The following is a 20,668-nucleotide window of genomic DNA, read 5'->3' as shown; positions in this document are numbered from 1 at the left end:
GAAGGCACTTGAGGAGCCCAGCTTTCAACGATGCTAGTAATTCTAAAAAGCAGGGGTAAAGTAGGGAGTGATTTCTAGTAATGAGAGACAGCCTGTACAAAGGTAAAGAGGTTAAAACCAAGTTTGAGGACCAGGAGACAGGCCAGTGTGGCTGGAATATAAAGTGGAATGATGCTCAGTAAACTCAGAACGATAAGCAGGAGCCACAATATAAAGGACTTAAAGTGTCAAGCAAAGGAGTTTGTATTTTATACTGGAGGCAATTGAGAGATACTGAAGATTATCATACAGGAGAATGACATAGTCAGTTTCATGCTCTAGCAAGATTCTTTTAGCAGTTGTATGGAAAACATATAGAGAGCAAAAATACAGAAAGTGGAATGTCCAATTAGAAGGCTGGTACAATCGTACAGGGAAGAGACAGCAAGGGCCTAAACTAAGTTGATGGCTATGTGAGTGTCTCCCCAAATAGAATATAAGCTTTGTGAAGGCAGGAACCATTTTTGCCTTTCTTTGAATCCCCAGCACTTAGTATAGTGCCTGACATATAGTAAGTGCTTGTTGATGGACTGACAGCATCTAACTGAGTGGAGTGAAGGCTGTAGATGTGGCAGATGCTGTGAAGGAAGAATTGGCATACCTCTCACAGAACTTCTGGGGGCCCTTTGCTTTGAGCATTTACTGTCAAGATGATCCTGAAAAAGCCAGTGATTCCTTGACAGCCAGACCTATTAATAAGTAAATGCTTCCAGGTAGAAAGGTAGGAACACAAATGTTTCACATCTAGCTTCTAATAATAATTTCTATGTACTCAATTTTTTTTAACCTAGAACCATTAACAAACCATATCAGTTGTATTTTATATTCAAAAAGCTTTGCAGTCATTTTAATATTATTTTGTGACTATGTACACAGTAGAACTTTCTGTCCTCAAAGTGCTTATGAAATTCGTTGATTAGTTCCTCACAAGAATCCCACTCCTATAAGCATTTATTCATGCAATTCAGATATAGTCCTCATTCAATCAAAATGTGATTAGGAATCCTCCAAGAAAACCAAGCATCTTCTTTTTCCTAGAATAGAGTTGGGGTTAGGTTTGTTCCCCACTGATGCTGAAATAACTTTACTTCTACTAAAGTACTCTGCTGACTGACCAGATGAAGAAAATATAAGAAAATGAATAGACAAATAAGTTCAAGGGGCTAGCCAGAGAGATTGTGGTGTGTCAAAGCTGAGCATTATCAAAAGGGCAGAAATAAAAAATGAAGAACTTAAAATTGCAGGAGCATAAGTTTAGGACACGAACTCCATAGAAAGCAAACGCAGAAAGGAATAAATGGGGAAAGGAAGAGCTGCTCCGGTGAGAAAAAGAAACAGGAAATCTTCAAAAACCTTGATTAAAAGAGATCGAAAATCAGGAGAATATAAACTGAAATGGGAGAAAAGAAATGCATAAAGGTCCATGGGTGGGGGGAGGGAGGGAAGTTCTATTGCTTATAAATAATAAAGAAGCAGTGCTGCCTGTCTAGTACATGATGAGCCTGGCACAGTGTCAATTAGACCTGGGTTCAAATCCTCTCTTTTATATAAACTGAGTGACCCTGGGTAAGTCCCTTAACCACACAACTCAATGGCTGAGATTATAAATTGAAGAGTAAGTGTTGATATTCATTAGTGAAGGGAGTTTCCTCATAGAGAATTGAAATTACAGCTTTGAGCCTCATTCTCCCCCCAAAAAATCCAAGAAGCAAAATAAAATGCTCTTTTATATCACAGATAACTGAGATATAAAGCTAGAAGGAACCTCAGAGACAGTGTCACTTTACAAATGAGGAAAATGAGGTCCAGAGAAATTAATGAAGGGAACTTGACTTTATTAGAAAAGGTAATCCTAGAAAATCTGACCCTGTTATGCTATCTGGTAGATGTTTGATTTCTCTTGGTTTTTGGCTTGGACCAGTGTTTCCATTGATGAATTCCCTGTGTGAAAACTCTTTCCACTGACAGCAAAAATTCATCTATAATTTACAATCTTAGTGAGTTGCGTGGGGGCAATGAGAAGTTAAATTATTTGCCCAGGGTCACACAGGATGATGATGATGATGATGATGATGATAACATTTGTATTGAAATATTAATAGAAATAGTATCTCATTGCAGCCTTATATCAAGCCTAGGAGGTAAGAGCTAATATTATCCCCATATTACAGAAGAGGAAACTGAGGCAGACAGAAGTTAAGTGATTTGCCCAGGGTCACAGAACTAGTAATTGTCTAGGGCAGGACTTGAACCCAGGTCTTCCTGACTCCAAGGCTACATTATACTAATGTCTCTCATTATTTTATTAACATTAGCTATTTTTGAAATCCACAAGGAAAATGTCACAATGAGATGTTTGTTTTGCCCCAGTTGAAAAAAATGTAAATAGGGAGAGTCATCAACTGAAACTCATAGCCAAGATTCTACAAGCCAAATTATTTTAAGCCTTCTGATATCTATCCTTAGTTTATTTAATAGACTTGGACTTGGTACTAAGGGTAACATTTTTTATTATTAAAAAAAAAATTAGTTCCTACCTTACCTAAACAGGATGTACTATATGATATTTGCCAGCAAAGGCCACTTTGTCTTTTAAAATACCCATTGTTACAGCAAATTCTCTCTGTCATAAATCTGTACCATCTATCACTAGTCAAATTATATTTGCAAGGTGGCTCTTCACCAAGCCCTGCCATTCTGTTTCTGCTATGCTCCCCACAACTGATGTGAAGCTAATGGCTCTATAATTGCTTGTTATGTTTCATCCTATTATCATTAACAATGCTGCCATTTTCCTGTCCTCCACTATCTGATTTGTTATCAGTGAATATCTGGAGCTAAAAATGTCAAGGGTTGGGATTATTTGGGTATTATGAGATTTTAAGTGGCAACATCTCTCACAAGTAGAATGAACAGAAAAGACACTGGCTTAAATCCAAGTTTACTGTGTATAAAAGATGTGAATCAGTATTGGTGTAAGAAAGAAGATCCTTTCATGTTATTAAATTAAAATTTGAATTCTCATGATATATTTTCATTCTTGCTCCTGAAGAAGTCAAAATACACTCCAAGAACGTCTTTGGGGACAAAAGTAGACACTACAGACCTTAGGCAAATATATCACTTTAACATTTTCAAAACAAATCCTTATGTTAAGAAATTAAATTAGCTATTTGGTTCTGAACCAAGTGTCCAAATAATACTTTAAGTTAGACAGGTAGACTTACTGATATGGCACATGTATGGAAATCAGCTCTGTTAAAGACCTCTCATTCCATAATGACTATGGGACTTTGGACTAGACACTTACCCTGTCAGTGATCAAGATAGTTCTAAGACTATATGTTGCAGAGAAGGGAATAAGAGAGAGCAATTTTCCTCATTAAGAGTTCCCTAAATCACAGGTTCAGTCCCTATCTCTGTATTACCCTATGCAAATTAAGTAACCAGAAGGCCTATGAATGAACATGCTAGGGAAACTAGGGAAATAGATTATGTATCTGGTCCTAGAGGAACACATATTAATGCCCTCTTCCTCAATTTCTAACTTCTAAAAATTAATGATTTTATTTGAATTCTGGCTCTCATCCTCAAGAGTTGGGAATGACTTCTTTCTGGTCAATATTTATAAACTGTGTCCTGCAAATTCATGGTATTGCTTACATAACTTTTTTCTTTCATTATTATTTTATTAACGTTGCATTCTCAAAAAGGTTCAGTGCAAAATAGATTCCCCTAAATAATTTAACACTATATATGTATTTGTGGAGCATTGAAGTCCATAGCAATGATTTTATCAGTTTAGGAAACATCCTGATGTGAAAAATCCTTCCACACATACAGATACATATAAACAATTTATCTGTAATTTACAGTCTTAGAAAGTTGGTTAAGTCATTTGCCTGTGATCACAGAATTAATCTGTGTTAGAGCCAGAACTTGAACCCAGGTCTTCCTTACCTCAAGAATAACCTTCTATTCATTATGTCACAACTCTTGAGAATATCACATGAAAACACTTTGTAGCAACAGAGTGCTATAGTAGTCATTGTAATATTAACAACATTAAATTTGAAGGTGGAGTAGTGGGTCAGTGGGGTAGTATGAAGAAATTGGATGGGGATACTTATGTATTTTTAGGAACTACTGAATTTCACATTTTATTCCATGGACTCTAATGATTACTTTGTTCAAGTAAGTAGTCATTCAGTTAACAAGCATCTCTTAATCCTTTGCTATGTGCCAGGCACTGTGCTAAGCACTGAAAATAGAATTATAAGCAGAAAGAAAAATAGTTCCTGCCCTTAAGAAGCTTATATTTCAGTAGGGGAATACAACACATAATTGGAAGCTGAAATGCAGGTGGCAGGGAGAGGAGAGAAAAGAGGAAGGCACCAGTATGGAGGGCAGCATATCAAAGCAGTAGATAATATAGAAGTGAAGTCAAGGAACAAAGACGTGGCTGGCCTGAGACTCCTCCTTAAAGTGGAGGTCCTGGGAGGCACCAAACCGTTGGAGGGAGAGGCTGCAGGGATAACAGATATATCTAATGTCTGAAATGCAGAGCGGGAGTGAGCTTCCAGACTGAGAAGGCTTCTAGTCCAATGTAGAGAAGCTCTGAGAGAATTAGGAGTACAGCCTGGAAAGGAACAAAGAAAAGACCACCCTGTGCCTCCTCCTCAATCAGTCAGTTGTTATCATTTTTAAGATTCCACCATGAGTCAGTCACTTCACAAAGTGCTGCAGATACAAAGAAAAGCAAGGTAGTTGCTCTAAAGGAGATAACAGTCTAATGAGGAAAACAATATTCAAACAACCATATGCAAATGAACTATGTACAGGATAAACTGGAGATCATCAACAGAGGGAAATTGCTAGAATTAAGGGAGATTTGGAAAGACTTCATGTATTTGAAGCTGATGCTTGTTCTGTGAAGTTACATCAACCCTCGGCAATTACACACAAGAGTTTAGAGCCTATGTACATTTCAGTTAATGTAGTGTCTTGGGTCAATCTTTACAGCAGGACTAGGAATTCCTTTCCCCTTTAGTACAGCCAGATCAGATTTTTGTGTTTATAGAAATAAAGCATAACAAGTAATATTTACCCTTTCAAGAATTGAGGGGCTTGTGTGCTTCATGCATCCAGATTTATATATACATATGCTGTAAATATATACATTTTTATGCATTTGCATATTCTTTTATAACAATTTTGCTAAAAAACAGTTTTAACTTTGATGAAAATCTTACACTGAGGTGATTGCATTTGTAATACATCTGTACTATCACAAGAAAACTATTTTTGGCAGTCTTGTAAGCAGAAGGAAAATTCAATATTTTATGTACAAAAACTGCTGAATAAGAGACCAAAGAGGAGATTTGGTGGAACTCATTTACATTTGCGGAGTCTACAGGGACCCCCTGACTCCTGCCAAACTCAATTTGCCTTATTAGCAAAGAGAAAATAATGAATCTTAAATTTTAAAAAAAGCAAAAATCCAATTAGGAATGAAAACCATTCTGTCTTCCCTTGCAGAAGGTCATGCATACTAGGAAGAGACATATGGAACTATTTCAGGAACTAAATCAGAAATTTCAGACTTTGGACAGATTTCGGGACATACCAAATACAAGCAGTATGGTGAGTATACTCTTATTTAGTCAGCTCAATTCACTGAATGTAAATTCAGTACACCAAGTATTTAATGCCCACCCACTGTATTATGTTCCTAGGACCCTGCTAGATTGCTGCAGGGGAATGCAGAAGAAATATATCCGAGGAGGTATGATCTCTGCCCATACAAAGCTCACAATCTTCTTGGCTAGCCAAAATGTCTGCTCATAAAAAAGAGAAGAATCCATCCATGAACCGATGTAATTAGGTGCCAAAATGAGTGGGTTAGTTGACAAATGTGACAGAAACACCTGTCTTTATGCTATGGAATGACCTCACTTATCATTAAGAAGAAGATATTTTTTTTCAAAGGCTTATTTACATGGTGCAAAGCAGACTTCAAAAGATCTATGATTCCATACGTGTATTTATTTCCTCCATTGATGCAGAATACAACTCCATGATGCATTACTGTGGCATCTGCACATAGATTCAAAGGGCCCGCATTTTATAGAACAGAAAATTGAATCCCAGAGAGCAAAGGTGGCTTGTCCAAGGTCATACACTGTTGTAGGCTGGTCAGCCCTCTCATTGTTCTTCACAACCACCCTAATAAATTAGATCTTAATGCCTCATGTTACCCCATGTGCCTTGAATGCTCTTACCTCCAAGTTTTGCCTACCTAAAACCTAAGCATTCTCCACATTCAATTTCAGTCCTATCTCTCTACTCTTCCACCCTTCCCCCAGACCAGAATCCTCCAGACTGTAATAACTGTGGTTGAGAGGCAAAAAAAAAAAAAGACTGAGGTCTATATTATTTTTTTATCTTGTTTCATGAACTGCCACGTTCAAAGAATCCATTACCAAGATGCTTTTGTAGCCCCCTCATACTCAATTTCCCACCTCTGTGCCTTGACCATGACTGTCTCCTATGCCAAAATACACTTCCTCCTAACACCCACTTCTTAAAATCCCTAACTTTATTCAAATCTCAGCTAGCTTGAACTCCTCTCATTGCAGTACTAGTTAGCAAGTGATATTTCCAGCTATCAGACTCATTTAGCCTGCTAAGGATGTAAGTTCCTTGAAAGCAGGACTACTTTACACTTATTTTGAATCCCCTAATGTGCCTAAGATGGTGCTATACTCATAGCAGACATTTTATAATCAGAAATTGATTACTTCCCTCCACTTCGTCCTAACCATCGGGCACAGATTTTTGGCCGACAAATGACATTAACACAGTTCTCTGCCTTGAGATTAGGTGGAAGTAAATTCAACAATTCCTCCAAAAAGACTGAAGCTGAATTTGAAATAAATTGAAGAAATCATATCTTCAACACCTATCAAATCCAGAAGGCACACGCAGCTAATCCAGCTGGCTGACCAGTGTTGTATGCAGTCTTGATTTCCCCCTTACTCTCTAGTCTGAGGACTAAATCATTAATGGTACAAATATATGGATCTCAGTATCCTGACAGTTTCTATTGCCCTTCTGATTAAACATCTCTGTAGCTGCATGACTTTTCTCTATTTACTTAAATTTCTATGTTGTCTATAAACATTTATTACTGCATTAAATGGTAGGTAGGGGAGGCAAAAACTGTCTTTCCTAGATAATTATTGCCCTAACTCTTCAAGAATGGGGGGGGGGGAAAGAGTTCTTTATTCTGTTTTATTGATGATAAACTTGTAAGATATGAGTTCATTATCCCTAATTAAGTCACATTATTTGTAGTAGTATATTATTGCTGACAAATCTAATTGGATAGGAAAAGACATTTTAAAAATATCAATTAGGCAATTTTTATTTTTATCTGGTTATTAACTTGTAACACCTAAATGATAGTAATTTCATAAAATAATAATTTTTTTAGGGATAGAAGGAAACTTGAAAGATTATCTTGTCCATTTTCATTGCTCAAGGCAAGATAGTAATCAAATCGCCCCAGAAAGATCATTGTTTAATGATCTCCAGAGAGAGAATTTTTCCTCTTTCTTTCTTAAATATATCTGTGTGCATGTCACACCCAAATAGCTGTTCAAAATCCTCCTTGCTGCAGCCTAAACCCATTCCCCTCAGAGAACTGTGTCTCATCAGCACAAGGCTTGAAATTAGAACAGAAAGAAGCCAGGTGGTTCAGGATATCATATTAGGTGGGAAAAGCAGAAATGGGATTTTTACATTGTGCAAAAATTATTTAATACATTGAGTATTTATAGGAAGGGATGAATAGAGGGAAGGAGGAAAGCATAAAGGAATGAAGGACTTATAAATGCCTACATGCTAGACACGTTACAAATATTATATCATTTGATCATCAATACTACCCTTAAAGGTAGGCACTCTATACTCCCCTCCCAATCTACAGTGTTATTAAAAAATCATACTTTCCTGGCAAGTGCCCTCTGGTTATTACTACCTGCCACTTCTTCCAGCTCCCCCCACCCAAATTCTGAGGCTTCAGTGATGGTCATGATAGCTCCTCACCACAAAAAGACTGCCTTCAGGGATGTGACTCGTTCCTTCAGAGCTCCAGAGGTAGGCATTATAGAAAAATCAGGCAAGGGCAGAGTGACTAACTACTTGTTCAAGGAGAGCCTTAAAATGACGCCAATATTGTTTAAGTCCTCTTGTTATTTGTTATGACAGGCAGTATTCAATAGTGGATAGTGCCCTAGCCTCAAAGACCAAAAGTCTTTGTTTTCAAGTTCCACTGCTAATAGATGCATACTAACAGTGTGACTGAGCAAATCACTTAACCTCATAGCGCCCTAGGCAGCTCTGTAAAGCTATATATTATAGTAAAAGTGAAGACCTTCATTGGTAGACAGAGTTTCTTCCTCCAGGAGTACTCTAAGCCAGTGAAATCAGATCCACCCTCTATCCCTATGATTCATTAAAACAAATTCTTAGAAATTAAACAAGACCAGGGGTGTGCTGGTAGGTGATTAAAAACCAGCTCTCCAAAAGAAACTCTATAACAGCACACATTTAAGTTTAATCTTATTATTACTATTTTTTCCACCACTTTCTTAGTCTAGAGACAATCAACAAAACAGCGAATCAAGCCCTGATTGTAGTATTTGCTCATTTCCAAGGTGTAAATGCTCACAATGAAAATTTAATAGTTATAGCTGGTATGAGCTGCCTCCAGCACACCAATGGACAAGACTCTAAAGTAAGAATCAATACAAATGTTTTTCAGCTACCCCAGGGAATAGCCATCAAAGTTATTATTCAAAAATTAATTCCCTGACATCATTTTTATGTTCTTGTTATTGGTCTCCTCATAAAAGCAAAAGAGGGAAACATTCCAAATATTTAAAGACAGCGAGTGAGCTCAGTTCTGGTTGATCCAGTTTTTATACTAATGTTACATTCAGACTTTTTTTTTTAAACTTCCAAGAGAGGTGGAGTCACTGGATGGAGTGCAGCAAATAAGCCAGACGTTTGTTTTATGTCCTTCATTAGTTAATCACTACAATCACAACCTAGATGACTTTGGACAAATCACTTAACCTCAACGGGACTCAGTTTCCTCAAATATAAAAAGAGGGGCTTGAACTAGATGACTTCTCAGGTCCCTTTCAACTTTGGATCTATAATCCTGCAGTCCTATAAGAAACTGGGGGAAAGGGAGAATGTTTAACTTCTTTCCACGAAACATATTTGAATTTCACAAACATGAGCTTATTGAGTTGGATATGTCAGCATAGAAAAGAAAAGGAAGATGTTAGATCTGCAAACAAGCTGCATTGTGTTTTAAATATATTTTTAAACTAGAATAAATATAATATAAATTGTATTATATTAATCTAGAATAAATATAAAAAATGTTTTTTTCTTTAAAAAAAGAATTAATGAAGATAAACAATCCATGTTCTCAGGAGTAAAATCATTTTAAATTTCAAAGTAAAATAGCTGGGGAAGTGTAAAGAAACCTAGACCTGGAGTCAGAGGATGTGGGGATGAATCTTGGCTATGGCATTTATTACCTGCAAGGCCTTTTGCAAATCACTAGGCCTCTGTAAAATGAAAAACTTGGATTAGTTGGTCTATAAGCTCCCTTCACCTTCTAAATTTATGATCCTAAGTGAAACTATTTTTAAAACTATTCACTCTTTATTCTAATGGGCATATTTAGCAAGAGGACATTAAATAGCCAACATCCTCTCCCGAATGATGATTCATGTTAGCAAATTTCTGGATTAAATTTAATAACTGGGCAGTTGTGCAAAGCACGGTTTCCATTTGATGTTTCCTCATAGGACTAAGCAATATGACATTCAGATCAATATGCTGTAATTTCACATCAGTTTGGTAACACACAAATTGGTCTGATGGATGGTTTCTTTTGTTTTTTTTTTTTAACTTAGATGTCAGTAATGATTTCTGCTATAAAGCTCATACACAAAACTCCACCTATTATCATGTTTCTTCATTTTGTACTAATTGTCAAATAACTTGTCATTTAAAACACAGTAATTTCCATGGCCACAAAAGAGCACAAATGCTATGCCATATAGACGTGGTCAGGACTCTACCAACAGTGAGATGCACCCTTCCCTCAGAAAAGGCATGATAAATTCATTATAAGATGATATAGTGGATATAGTGCTAGATTTGGAGCGAGGAAGACATAAGTCTTCCAAAATCCTTCCTCAGATAACCAAGTTAACACTTTTCAGACTCAGCTTTTTCATCTATAAAATGGGGTAATAACACATTTCTCCAGGTTGGTGTGAGAATCAAAAAGATAACATATATAAAGCAGTCTGTAAACCTTAAAGCAATATCTAAAGTTATTAATATTATTAAGCATTAGGAGAAAATCAGGAAATGATTCTAGAAAAATAGCTGACTATTTGGCAGAGGGGTCTTCAAAAGCTCTGTTATTCAGGAAATGTTTCCCAGAAAACTGAACAATCAGAAGGAAACAATTTGTAAAACTGGAAACGAGTATCCAAAATATGTATGAGAATATGGAAAGTTGTACAATGGAAGAAGTGAAAGAATATGGAACAAGGGAAGATGAGAAGTATTTGAACAATACAAAAAGAAAAAAGAAGGAAAGGAAAAGAAAAGAAATGTGAGAAAGCCCAAAGGGGCTTAGACATCTTTGATTTTGGTCTGGAGACCACTACCAAGGTGTGTAATCATTGGCAAGTCTTATTATCTTATAATGGCTATCTAATAATCTGAGCTCCTTGCCTATATCTCAGAAGATTCTATCACCAAATTGCCAATTTTCTATCATTTAATTTGAGTTTCCCTTCCTTGCCAGAACTAAGGGCCCTGGCAAATGCCCCAAACAAGCCACTCAATGACCATAGACCATGTGGGTACAGTGGAAAGAATGCTGGATTTAGAAGTAAAGGCCCTGGCAGCAAGGTGGCACGGTGGATAGAGGACCAGACCCAGAGTTGTGAAGACTCATCTTCATGAGTTCAAATACAGCCTCAGACACTCACTACCTGGGCAAGTGACTTAACCCTATTTGCCTGTTCCTCATCTGTAAAATGAGTTGGAGAAGGAAATGGCAAACCACTCCAGTGTCTTTGCCAAGAAAACCTCAAATGAGAGCATGAAGAGTCAGACACATGAGTGAAACAACAATGAGCCAAGCCATCTGGGACAAGTCATGTAACCTTTCTGTGCATCAGTTTTCTCTCCTGTAAAACTAAGTGGCCTCTTAGGCCCATTCCAGCTCTAAATAATAATAATAGCTAGCATTGTAAAGGAAAGCTCTTTACATATGTTATCTCTTTGATCCTTACCACATCACTGAGGTAGATGCCATTATTCTTCACATTTTACAGATGAAGAAACTGGGTCTAAATGAGTTACTTGCCTACAGCCACAAAACTAGTGTCTGAGCGATTAAGAGTCTAATCTTACTAAGATTCCTTCCCTAAATGAGTTTATTCTCTGTGCTCCTCCAGATTAGCTCTATGAATCACAAGTTAGAGACAAGGTGCTCATCTACTCTTTTTTCAATGCAAACGAATTCAAATCAGGCCTGTTCCTTGGCAGCTGGCTGCAATTTCAGATCCTCTCTGTAATTACTTAAGCTGGATTAAAGCAGCAAATAGGCAGTTACCTGAGACGCTCCAAAAAAAAAAAAAAGACACCAATCCCATCCATCACATAAATGGCTTTCTTCTCTCCTTTTCTTCACAGGAAAACCCAGCACCAAACAAGAGCCCATGGGACACTTTCAAAAACCCTAGTGAATATCAACATTACACCACAATAAATGTTTTAGACACAGAGGCAAAAGACGCTTTGGAACTAAGACCAGCAGAATGGGAGAAGTGTCTGAATTTGCCTCTCGATGTGCAGGAAGGAGACTTTCAAACAGAGGTGTAACAGAAAGAAAGCAAAATATACTGCTATGGAAAAGAGATGGCTCATTGCGCTGACACTCAAGACTTGGGAAGCCTGACATTCCTCTCTGGACATTGTGGCTACCGTACATATGTCAGGATCTTCATGTGCCAAACGTCAGTGGTGTTTTCGTACCATATCGTCCCGCTAGGCAAGCTAGTGGAGAATCAGGTGTACAATTCTTACCATCCTGTGTTGTAAGTAAACGTGGAATGGATTTGTAAGGTAATCTTTATAGATAAACCTCAAGCAACGATTCATGTTGTAACTGCTTCATTTGGTTTAGTTTTCAGAAAACTTCACCATGAAGCACAATGTATATATTTATGCAGTTTTTAAAGTTTATAACAGTCTGTTTGGCCATTACTACACTTTTTACTTTATAATATAAAAGCGAAGTTTTTGTCATTAAATGAATGTTTGTTGAGCTACATTCTTCATTGCTTTAAATGCAATAAAGTAATAATCTCACTTTTATATGAATAATATATTTCACATCTTTATTATTGCAGTTTTCTCCAGAAAGCTCAGAGTAGCTTTCTCTGCTGCAGCTGTGTATAAAATATTTAAAATGTTGTATGGTGTAAATAAACTTTTGTCTACATATCAGTTTTTTAGTGCATTTTATTTGGGATTTATTGAATTGAAATTTACATATTTATAAAGTTTTTTTTTTAATTCAGATACCGAAAAATGTATTCTCGGTTTTAATGGCATACCGTTATTACTCCTTTGAGGCTAATGATTTCTCAAATGTAAAAGTAGGTTTGTATAATAGGTTCTGTATTTTCTACTCAAAACGCTCTTTGGAACAATGTACCATGTAAATTCAGCTTGTCAGAATTCTGCTGCCATCATTCTCATATATAAATATGTTTTTTTCTATCTTATGATGAAAACACAACTAAGAGAAAACAGTAAGATACCATGCCAAAAAAAAAAAAAAGGAAATGCTTATTTTAAATAATTGAGGGCAGTGCATGTATCAAAAGAGAAGCCATGTGTGCTTACAAGTTCTTCATAGCATATAAGAAAAACTGCATTTATGCAGGATTTAAAATCATCTCAGATCCATATTCTATAACAGAAACAAAAAGGGAATGTATTTGGCAGCTCATAGAGAGGGGAAGGCTGAGGGAAGCTGTTGGTGCAAACTGTCTCTAGCTTCATTATAAGCCATGCTGGTGACGTCACTAGCCCCCTCAGATCACATCAAAGGAAATTTATTGTGGGACTTGTTTAAACTTTTTTTTGGTTGTTCTTCAGATGACTGAACATTGTATTTATGATACTGTGGCAAGGAAGGGTATCTCAAGTTTTCAAGAAGTTTATTCAAACTTGTCTGATGTTAAACCTGAGCTGCATTATCTTTTGTGACCAGCCCAAGTCTCTTAGCACAGGGGCAGTGGCTGTAATGGCTTTGGAACCAGTTTAGCTCAGGCAAAGAGAAAATGACCTACTTTCAGACAGAGGTTCAACAAAAAAGCCAACTCCACCACCAAGCTGGAGCCTTAAAAAACCAAACAAACAGCTCAGGCTTCATTCCTGTCGTTTGTTTTTATTGTTCTCAATGTAAAGATTTTGAAAAGTCTATTTTTAATCAAGTTTTAAAAAATAAACATTATCAAAATATGCAAAAAAGAATATAACTGTTAACAAAAGCCTGATTTTTCTCTAGCATAAAATTATCATGCTAATTATAATATGGTCTTAAAATTCATTAATGTTCTATGAGATTTTTTTTTGTTTTAGAAATAATACTGTCAAGGTATAAAACACACACACACACACACACACACACACACACACACACACACACAAACCTTACTATTCAGCTTAATTCCTGTAACATGTAGTTGGGACTTAAGTTTCTAAATAAAATCATGAAACTATTCAGAACACCAAATGTAGAGACTGCAGAATATATGAAGTCTTGATTTTTTAAAAAAAATTAAAACCTACAAAGCATTAGCATGAACATTTTGGTAAATATATGAGTTTCATGAGAGGCAGCAAGTGTAGTGGATGACAAACTGACCTTGGAGTCAACAGGAAACCGGGTTCAAGTCCTGCCTCTGACATATATTGGCCATGTGACCCTGGTCGAGTCACTGTGCTCTCTATGCTTAAGCCACGAAGAAAGTGCTGGCTTGAATTAGTAGAAGGAGCTTTCTTAACCAATGAAATCACAGGTCTAGTCCCTCTTCCTGTGAGTTTAATACACCAGATAGAAAAGTACTGGGGGCAGGTAGGTAGAGCAGCGGATACAGAACCGGCCTTGGAGTCAGGAGGAACTGAGTTCAAATCTGGCCTCAGACACATAACACTTACTAACTGTGTGACCCTGGGCAAGTTACTTAACCCCAAATGCCTTGCAAAAAATAAAGTCTTCTAAAATATGAATTATACAGTGTATTATACAATGTAATGAAACAATTAAAATTAAATAATGAACTCCCTTTATAATTTTTTTTCAGTTCCAATGACTTACAAAATGTTTGACAGGTTAATATTTGAGATATAAGTAGTAAACTAAAGGCTTAAAATTACTAGGCCCAATTGTTGGATGCGTGTAAGCAGGCTTTATGCAGGCCAAGACTCATACACTCATAAACTGTCAGTTAAAAGGGACTTTACTTAGAGTGCAACAGATGATTGTAAGTGGGATTCAGCAGCTGTGGTTCCTAGTAGTTTTTAGTAACTCAGTCAATTGAATTACCCTAGAAGAGAGGTAGATAAACTCCATTATGGAGAATACGGATAATCAAAAAATCATTCATTTTTGCTTTGAAAGGTTTCTTTTTTCTTTCTACTAATATAGGGTACTCTGCTCTTTAGGTAATTCATAGTACCATATAAAGATATACAAACATATTCGTATATGCATATATATATGTATACATATATATATATATATATACACACACACACACACACATATATATACATATATACACACATATATATATACATACATACATACACACACACACACACACACACATATAATTTTGGACTGAACCTCTCATTTCACTGGAATGTTCATTGGAATTTCTGAGCAAACTCCCTCTACTAAAGCAAATCAATACCTACTTTGCAATTTATGGTCTTAGTGAATTACCTATACAATGACAAAGAGATTAGATGACTTGCCCCCCATTAACCAGTATATGTCAGAAGATAACTTGAACCCAGGTTTCTCTACCATACCACACAACTTCATATAAAATAAATGTATGCATGTATGTTTTGTAGCTATAACACAATTGCTCATGTACATATATACACTCATATGCACTAAATTTGTTGTTGGGCAAAAAGGACAAAGACCGTGTATGTGTAAAGTTACAGAGGGAATATGATTTGTGTCAAAGGAATGAATATCTATAATAACAAAACCGCAGAATAGATCCTTAAAGTATGAAAGTATGCAACATATATTTGTACACACATGTATATCTACATGTTATCTATGAGAATATAAGGATGTAATATGTTCTGTGTATAGATGCATTTTAATAAGTTTTTATGATTTCATATGTAAGTTCATATAATTTCATATAAGTGAAGAAATTTCCTCTACTAATAGAAATTTGCACTCGGTCTGCGATTTATAATATTAGAAACGTTCCTGAGTGAGCATTGAAATTATTAAGTTACTTGGCCAGGGTTACACAGTCAGTATGTGTCAGAGGCAGGAGGTAAGCCCAAGTCTTTCTGATACCATAGCTGGTTGGCCCTTTATCCAGTACGTCACACTGCCTCTCTTAAACCTATCTAAATATGGGATAGGAATATATTTGCATATGTGATCTAGATGCATTTTTTCATATATGTTGCTATATCCATATAGATATCTGTAGAGATGTATATTTTCATGGATATACACAGACAGATATGGACAAGGACATAGAGTGTAATGGTCAGCCCGATGAGTTTGCATTTTGTCTCAGAAACAAAGGAATTGATTTAAGCCAGGGAATGATATAGTCAGAATTTGTGTCTTTGGAAGATTCTTTTGGCAGCTGTGTAGAACGTGGGTTAAAGAGTGAAGGGAGGGGCAACTAGCTGGCGCAGGCCCTGAAGTCAGGAGGACCTGAGTTGAAATCTGGACTCAGACCAAACACTTCACACTTACTAGCTGGGCAAGTCACTTAGCCCCAATTGCCTTTAAAAAAAAAAAAAAAGAGTGAAGGGCCTGGAAACCAGAAGACCAATTAAGAACCTACCAGAATAAACCAGATGACAGGTGATATGATGATAAACTAGTTTAGAAAGAAAGAAATGAATGGTAGACATTTTTTAGAAGGTGATATTTGGTTTCTTCCTACCCTCTTGTTCCCTACCTGGAACATATTACTTCCTCTTCCAAACATATGCAAAAGACTAGCCTAAAATAAGGAGGGTCTTTCTCTAGAAATTTGTGGGATTATACTTTCTATATGGAAGAAATATAATTGCTCTGTTCTATAAAGATTTCCCCTCTACCTTCTACTAGGCTAGAATAATCCAAGACCCTAATAATGCTCTAAGCATGTAATTAAGCAAAATATGTGACAATGTTAAGAATTTGAAATAATTCTCTATAATTTATAAAGTAGATAAACTACCTAGTAGTTATTGAAGGTAAAGGGGAGGAATAAGCATTTCTATAGCACCTACTATGTGCCAGGCACTGTGCTAAGAGCTTTACAAATATTATCTCATTTGATACTCACAACAATCCTGAGAGGTCTATGCTATTATCCCCCTTATACAGGTAAGGAAACTGAGGCAAACAGAGGCTAAGTGACTCACCCAGAATCACAAAGCTAGTAAGTGTCTGAGGCTGGATTTAAACTCAGTATTCCTGACTGACTACCAGGCCCAGCTGTCTGTCCACTGTGCCACCCTCAGTTGGCTCCAGCTAGGCAGAGTTAATTAAGAAAATATACCTAAGTTGATTAGAGTAGATACAGACTGAAAAACATTTACCTTAATTTTTTACTATTATCAACATGTAAACTTCATTGCCTTAACCCCTGAACTACTAATTCATGGCATCAAAGTAAGAATATGTGTAGTGCCTTGGATGTCAGCTGTGTCAATTTATTTCATTTTGGAAGAGCTAACATATGAATTAATATTGTGATAGGATCACATAATCCTGACTCTAGAGCTGTGAAGCCATCTGGTTCTACCCACTCTTTTCACAAATGAGATAACTAATTTTCAGAGAAGTTAAGTGACTTGCCCAAGGTCACACAGGCAAATCTGGACTCAGACCAAACATTTGACACTTACTAGCTATGTGACCCTGGGCACTTAACCCCAATTGCCTTAAAAAAAAAAAGAGTGATGGGGCAAGATGATTGCAGAGTGGACACTGCCTTCCAAATAATGTGATCTTCCAGGACAAAGAACACATACATTCACAGGCATTGTTATTACTTCAGTTCCCAACTCCTGATACCAGTAATTCATGCAATAAAAATTTATTAGCGCACAGCACTCTAGGCAAAGTGGGGGGATTTTTCATTTTATAAGCATATTAAACATAGTCTCGATACTCGAGGAGCTGACAATCTAGCTAAGGAGAAAAGAATAACAGTTTAAAAATCCAGGGCATGATATGAAATAGTAGTAAAAGCAACTCAACTCCTATCTTCTATGAGATGGACTTTGAATTTGAATTGGAGAAGTGGAAGAGGAAGAGTATTGTGGCCAGGGGGAACCACATACACACACCACATACACACACACACACACACACACACACACACACAAACAGTGGAGTTGGGAGTAAGTGTGGGTTGCCCCAAAAGAATGAAGAGATTAACTTTGCAGAAGCAAAGGGGTGTGTGTGTGTGTGTGTGTGTGTGTGTGTGTGTGTGTGTGTGTGTGTGCGCGCGCGCGTGGAACATGTGGGGGTGGTTGTTAAGCTGATCCCAAACACTGGATAACCTATGTTTACATGTAGCTTTGGAATATACTCTATGATCTTCTGCAGAGCCTTTACTTTCCCAATTCTTCAGCTCAGACAAATATTATAATTTGTTGGCAGAGGAAAGTAAAATCAGATGTTTAAAAAAAATCAGGTTTTAAAATTTGCTGCAACTAATCTATAAAATTGGGTATGCCTAAGTAGATTAATTAAATTTTAACACCTTCCCAATTTTTTTTTAGGTAAGGTAAAAAAAAACAAAACACAAAAGCCAGGGTTGTGAAAGTTAAGCTCTAAGATTTTCAACCACCTGAGGCTTTCTTGGAGAATATTATTGGCTCCAGTTGGCTCAACCTCTTAAGTCTAAATCCTTAACTAGAGGCAGCTATTTACAACACTTTGTTGAAAAAACAGAGCAAAGTCTCCATGTGCCCACATCAAGGAAAGCAAATGTTTAGCCCAACAATTTCATTCAATTCAGCAGCATTTACTTTATGGCAAAGCTCTGTGCTAAGCACTAGTCTTTGCATAGTCCTGGTCCTAAAGAAACTTACATTCTACTGGAGATCTGCCATATGCACATAGGTAAATTTCCTCATCTGTTAAATGAGGAAGTTGGACCGAAAGTCCTCTCAGATCCCTTCAAACTCTAAATCTATGATCATCTGATCCTAGGTTAATCCATGGTCATTTGTAGGAGAGAAAGTACACTAACAATGAAGAGATTCATGGAAGATTTCATAGAAGTGGTAACAGAGCTGATCCTTGAAGGAAGATAAAGATGCTAAAAAGCCTAGAGGAGAATGGGGTATATTTCAGGCCTGGAGTTAAAGTGGGAAGGAATTCACTAGGCAGGACACAGTATGTTAAGTATGGAGATCCACAAGTAGGATACAATGAAAAGTGCACAAAGAGTATTATGGAATAAGGCTGGAAGGGTAAGTTAAAGTTAGACCTTAGAATGCTTTGAAAGACCACCTGAGAAGTTCATAGTTTGCCTTAGAAGCACTAAAACTTTTCCAGCAATACAATGGTATGATCAGAATTTGTACTGTAGAAATTATTTTCAGTGGTGTGCTGGAACCAGCTCCAACTGGAACCAATGGTCAAATTTTCAGGATGACATTTACACCTTACAAATCTGCAAATTTTACAAATCAGGGCTTAATATGTCCTTGTTGTTGATTGTCTAGAGCTAAGAAAGTAATGGATAAAATGTCAATAATGCAAATTAAACTTAAAAGTCTGTCACATATATGTTTTCCTGAGGGCCAGTTGTTAAACATTTACCAATAAAGTCATGATTATTTTGGTTGCTAAATGAGAGATGGAATGGATATAGGAGAAGCCGAAATCTGGGAGAGCAATGAGGAGGACAACACAGAAGTCCAGTGAGAAGTGAGGTGGGTATACACTAGGGCAGACCTGCACAATCAGCTCTTGGGCCACTTGTGGCCCGCCAAAGGATTTCTGGCAGCCCAAGAATGATATAGGGTCATCACTGCTCACTCTCCTGTTTGTCATGTGACCTTCTGCAATCAATCATTGTCAGTCTATCTCTTGTCTAACCTACCTGCAGCCCGAAGAAGTTTTAATTTTGGCCCCTACCTACTGCCAAGTTGTTCAGGTCTGCATTAAGGTGAAGAAAATGGATAAATTCAAGACTTCTTTTGGAGATAAGAGCTTAGATTGGATGGAGGTGGGGTAAAGAATCAAGTATGACTATAAGGTTACAAACCTACAAATCTGTGTGACTAACATGGTGGTGACCTCAAAAGAAAAAGGTCTATAAAAGAGGAACTTTCAGGGGAAGATGAGTTAGGTTTTGAACTTGTTGACTTCAAGATTCCAATGGGACATCCAATTGCAGAGCTACAATAAGCAGTTCATGACATTGGTTGGGAATTCTGGAGAGAAATTGGAGCTGGTTATATAGGTTTGGGAATGTTCTGTGCAGAGATTATGAATGAATCCATGGGGGTAGATGAGATCACCAAAGGAGGGAGTGTAGAAAAGAAGAAGGCCCAAGACTTGCCCTCTATACAGGGATTACCCTAATATATATACTTAGTGTGTAGGAAATAAAAAATTATTTAGCACAGGAGAATAAGAACAGCATTGCCATTGAGATGTATGAAATATGTAGTCATGTCCATGAATAAAATAATGTAATTTGGTATAGAAAAAGATATTTGGAATAAGAGAATCATGGGTTGCTTGAGCTTGACAGGACAATAAAGATTACTTAGCTTGACCCCTAATATTGTAAAGGAGACATAAATTTATGACAGATAACGTAATATGGAATTATAGAAATAAGAAATAGTTTAGAAAGAGAGAACTTGTTAAGGTTTATCCAGTGCTCACTGGGTACTTTAGCAACCTAGTCCCCAAAGTAGAGAATGATATGGGATATAGGATCATCGATGTAGAGCTGGAAAGGGGAAACTGAGTCACAAAGAGTTTTCGTTCTTTTGCCCACAGTTGCACAGCTAATAAACTTCTGAAGTGGAAGTTGTACCCAAGGCTTCTAGACTCCAAGTCTAGTGTCCTAATCATGGCACTATGCTGTATCTCGACAGCACACCACAGCTTGCTGGAAATGTCCCCTCAGAAACACTAAACTCCCTTTGTTCCAATTCTTTTCTCAAACAACAATTTTCTAATTGAAAACTTCATCTCCTGAGTGCTGATGTG

General features: G+C 36.9%; 1 protein-coding gene across 1 annotated transcript in view; it reads left to right on the top strand.

Annotated features, from left to right (window-relative positions):
• Positions 1–12,652, top strand: part of ADGRB3 (adhesion G protein-coupled receptor B3) — an 888,617-nt gene extending 875,965 nt beyond the window's left edge. The window contains exons 32-33 of the mRNA XM_078155299.1: positions 5,578–5,682; positions 11,842–12,652. Coding sequence (XP_078011425.1) covers positions 5,578–5,682; positions 11,842–12,030 — 294 coding nt within the window. The 3' untranslated portion in view covers positions 12,031–12,652. The remainder of the gene's footprint in view (positions 1–5,577; positions 5,683–11,841) is intronic.
• The last annotated feature ends 8,016 nt before the right edge of the window (positions 12,653–20,668 follow it).

Source organism: Phascolarctos cinereus, unplaced genomic scaffold (genome assembly GCF_003287225.1).
Source record: "Phascolarctos cinereus isolate Bilbo 61053 unplaced genomic scaffold, phaCin_HiC Scaffold_5;HRSCAF=322, whole genome shotgun sequence".
NCBI classification, from domain to species: domain Eukaryota; kingdom Metazoa; phylum Chordata; class Mammalia; order Diprotodontia; family Phascolarctidae; genus Phascolarctos; species Phascolarctos cinereus.
This window is presented reverse-complemented; position numbering and strand designations above follow the sequence as displayed.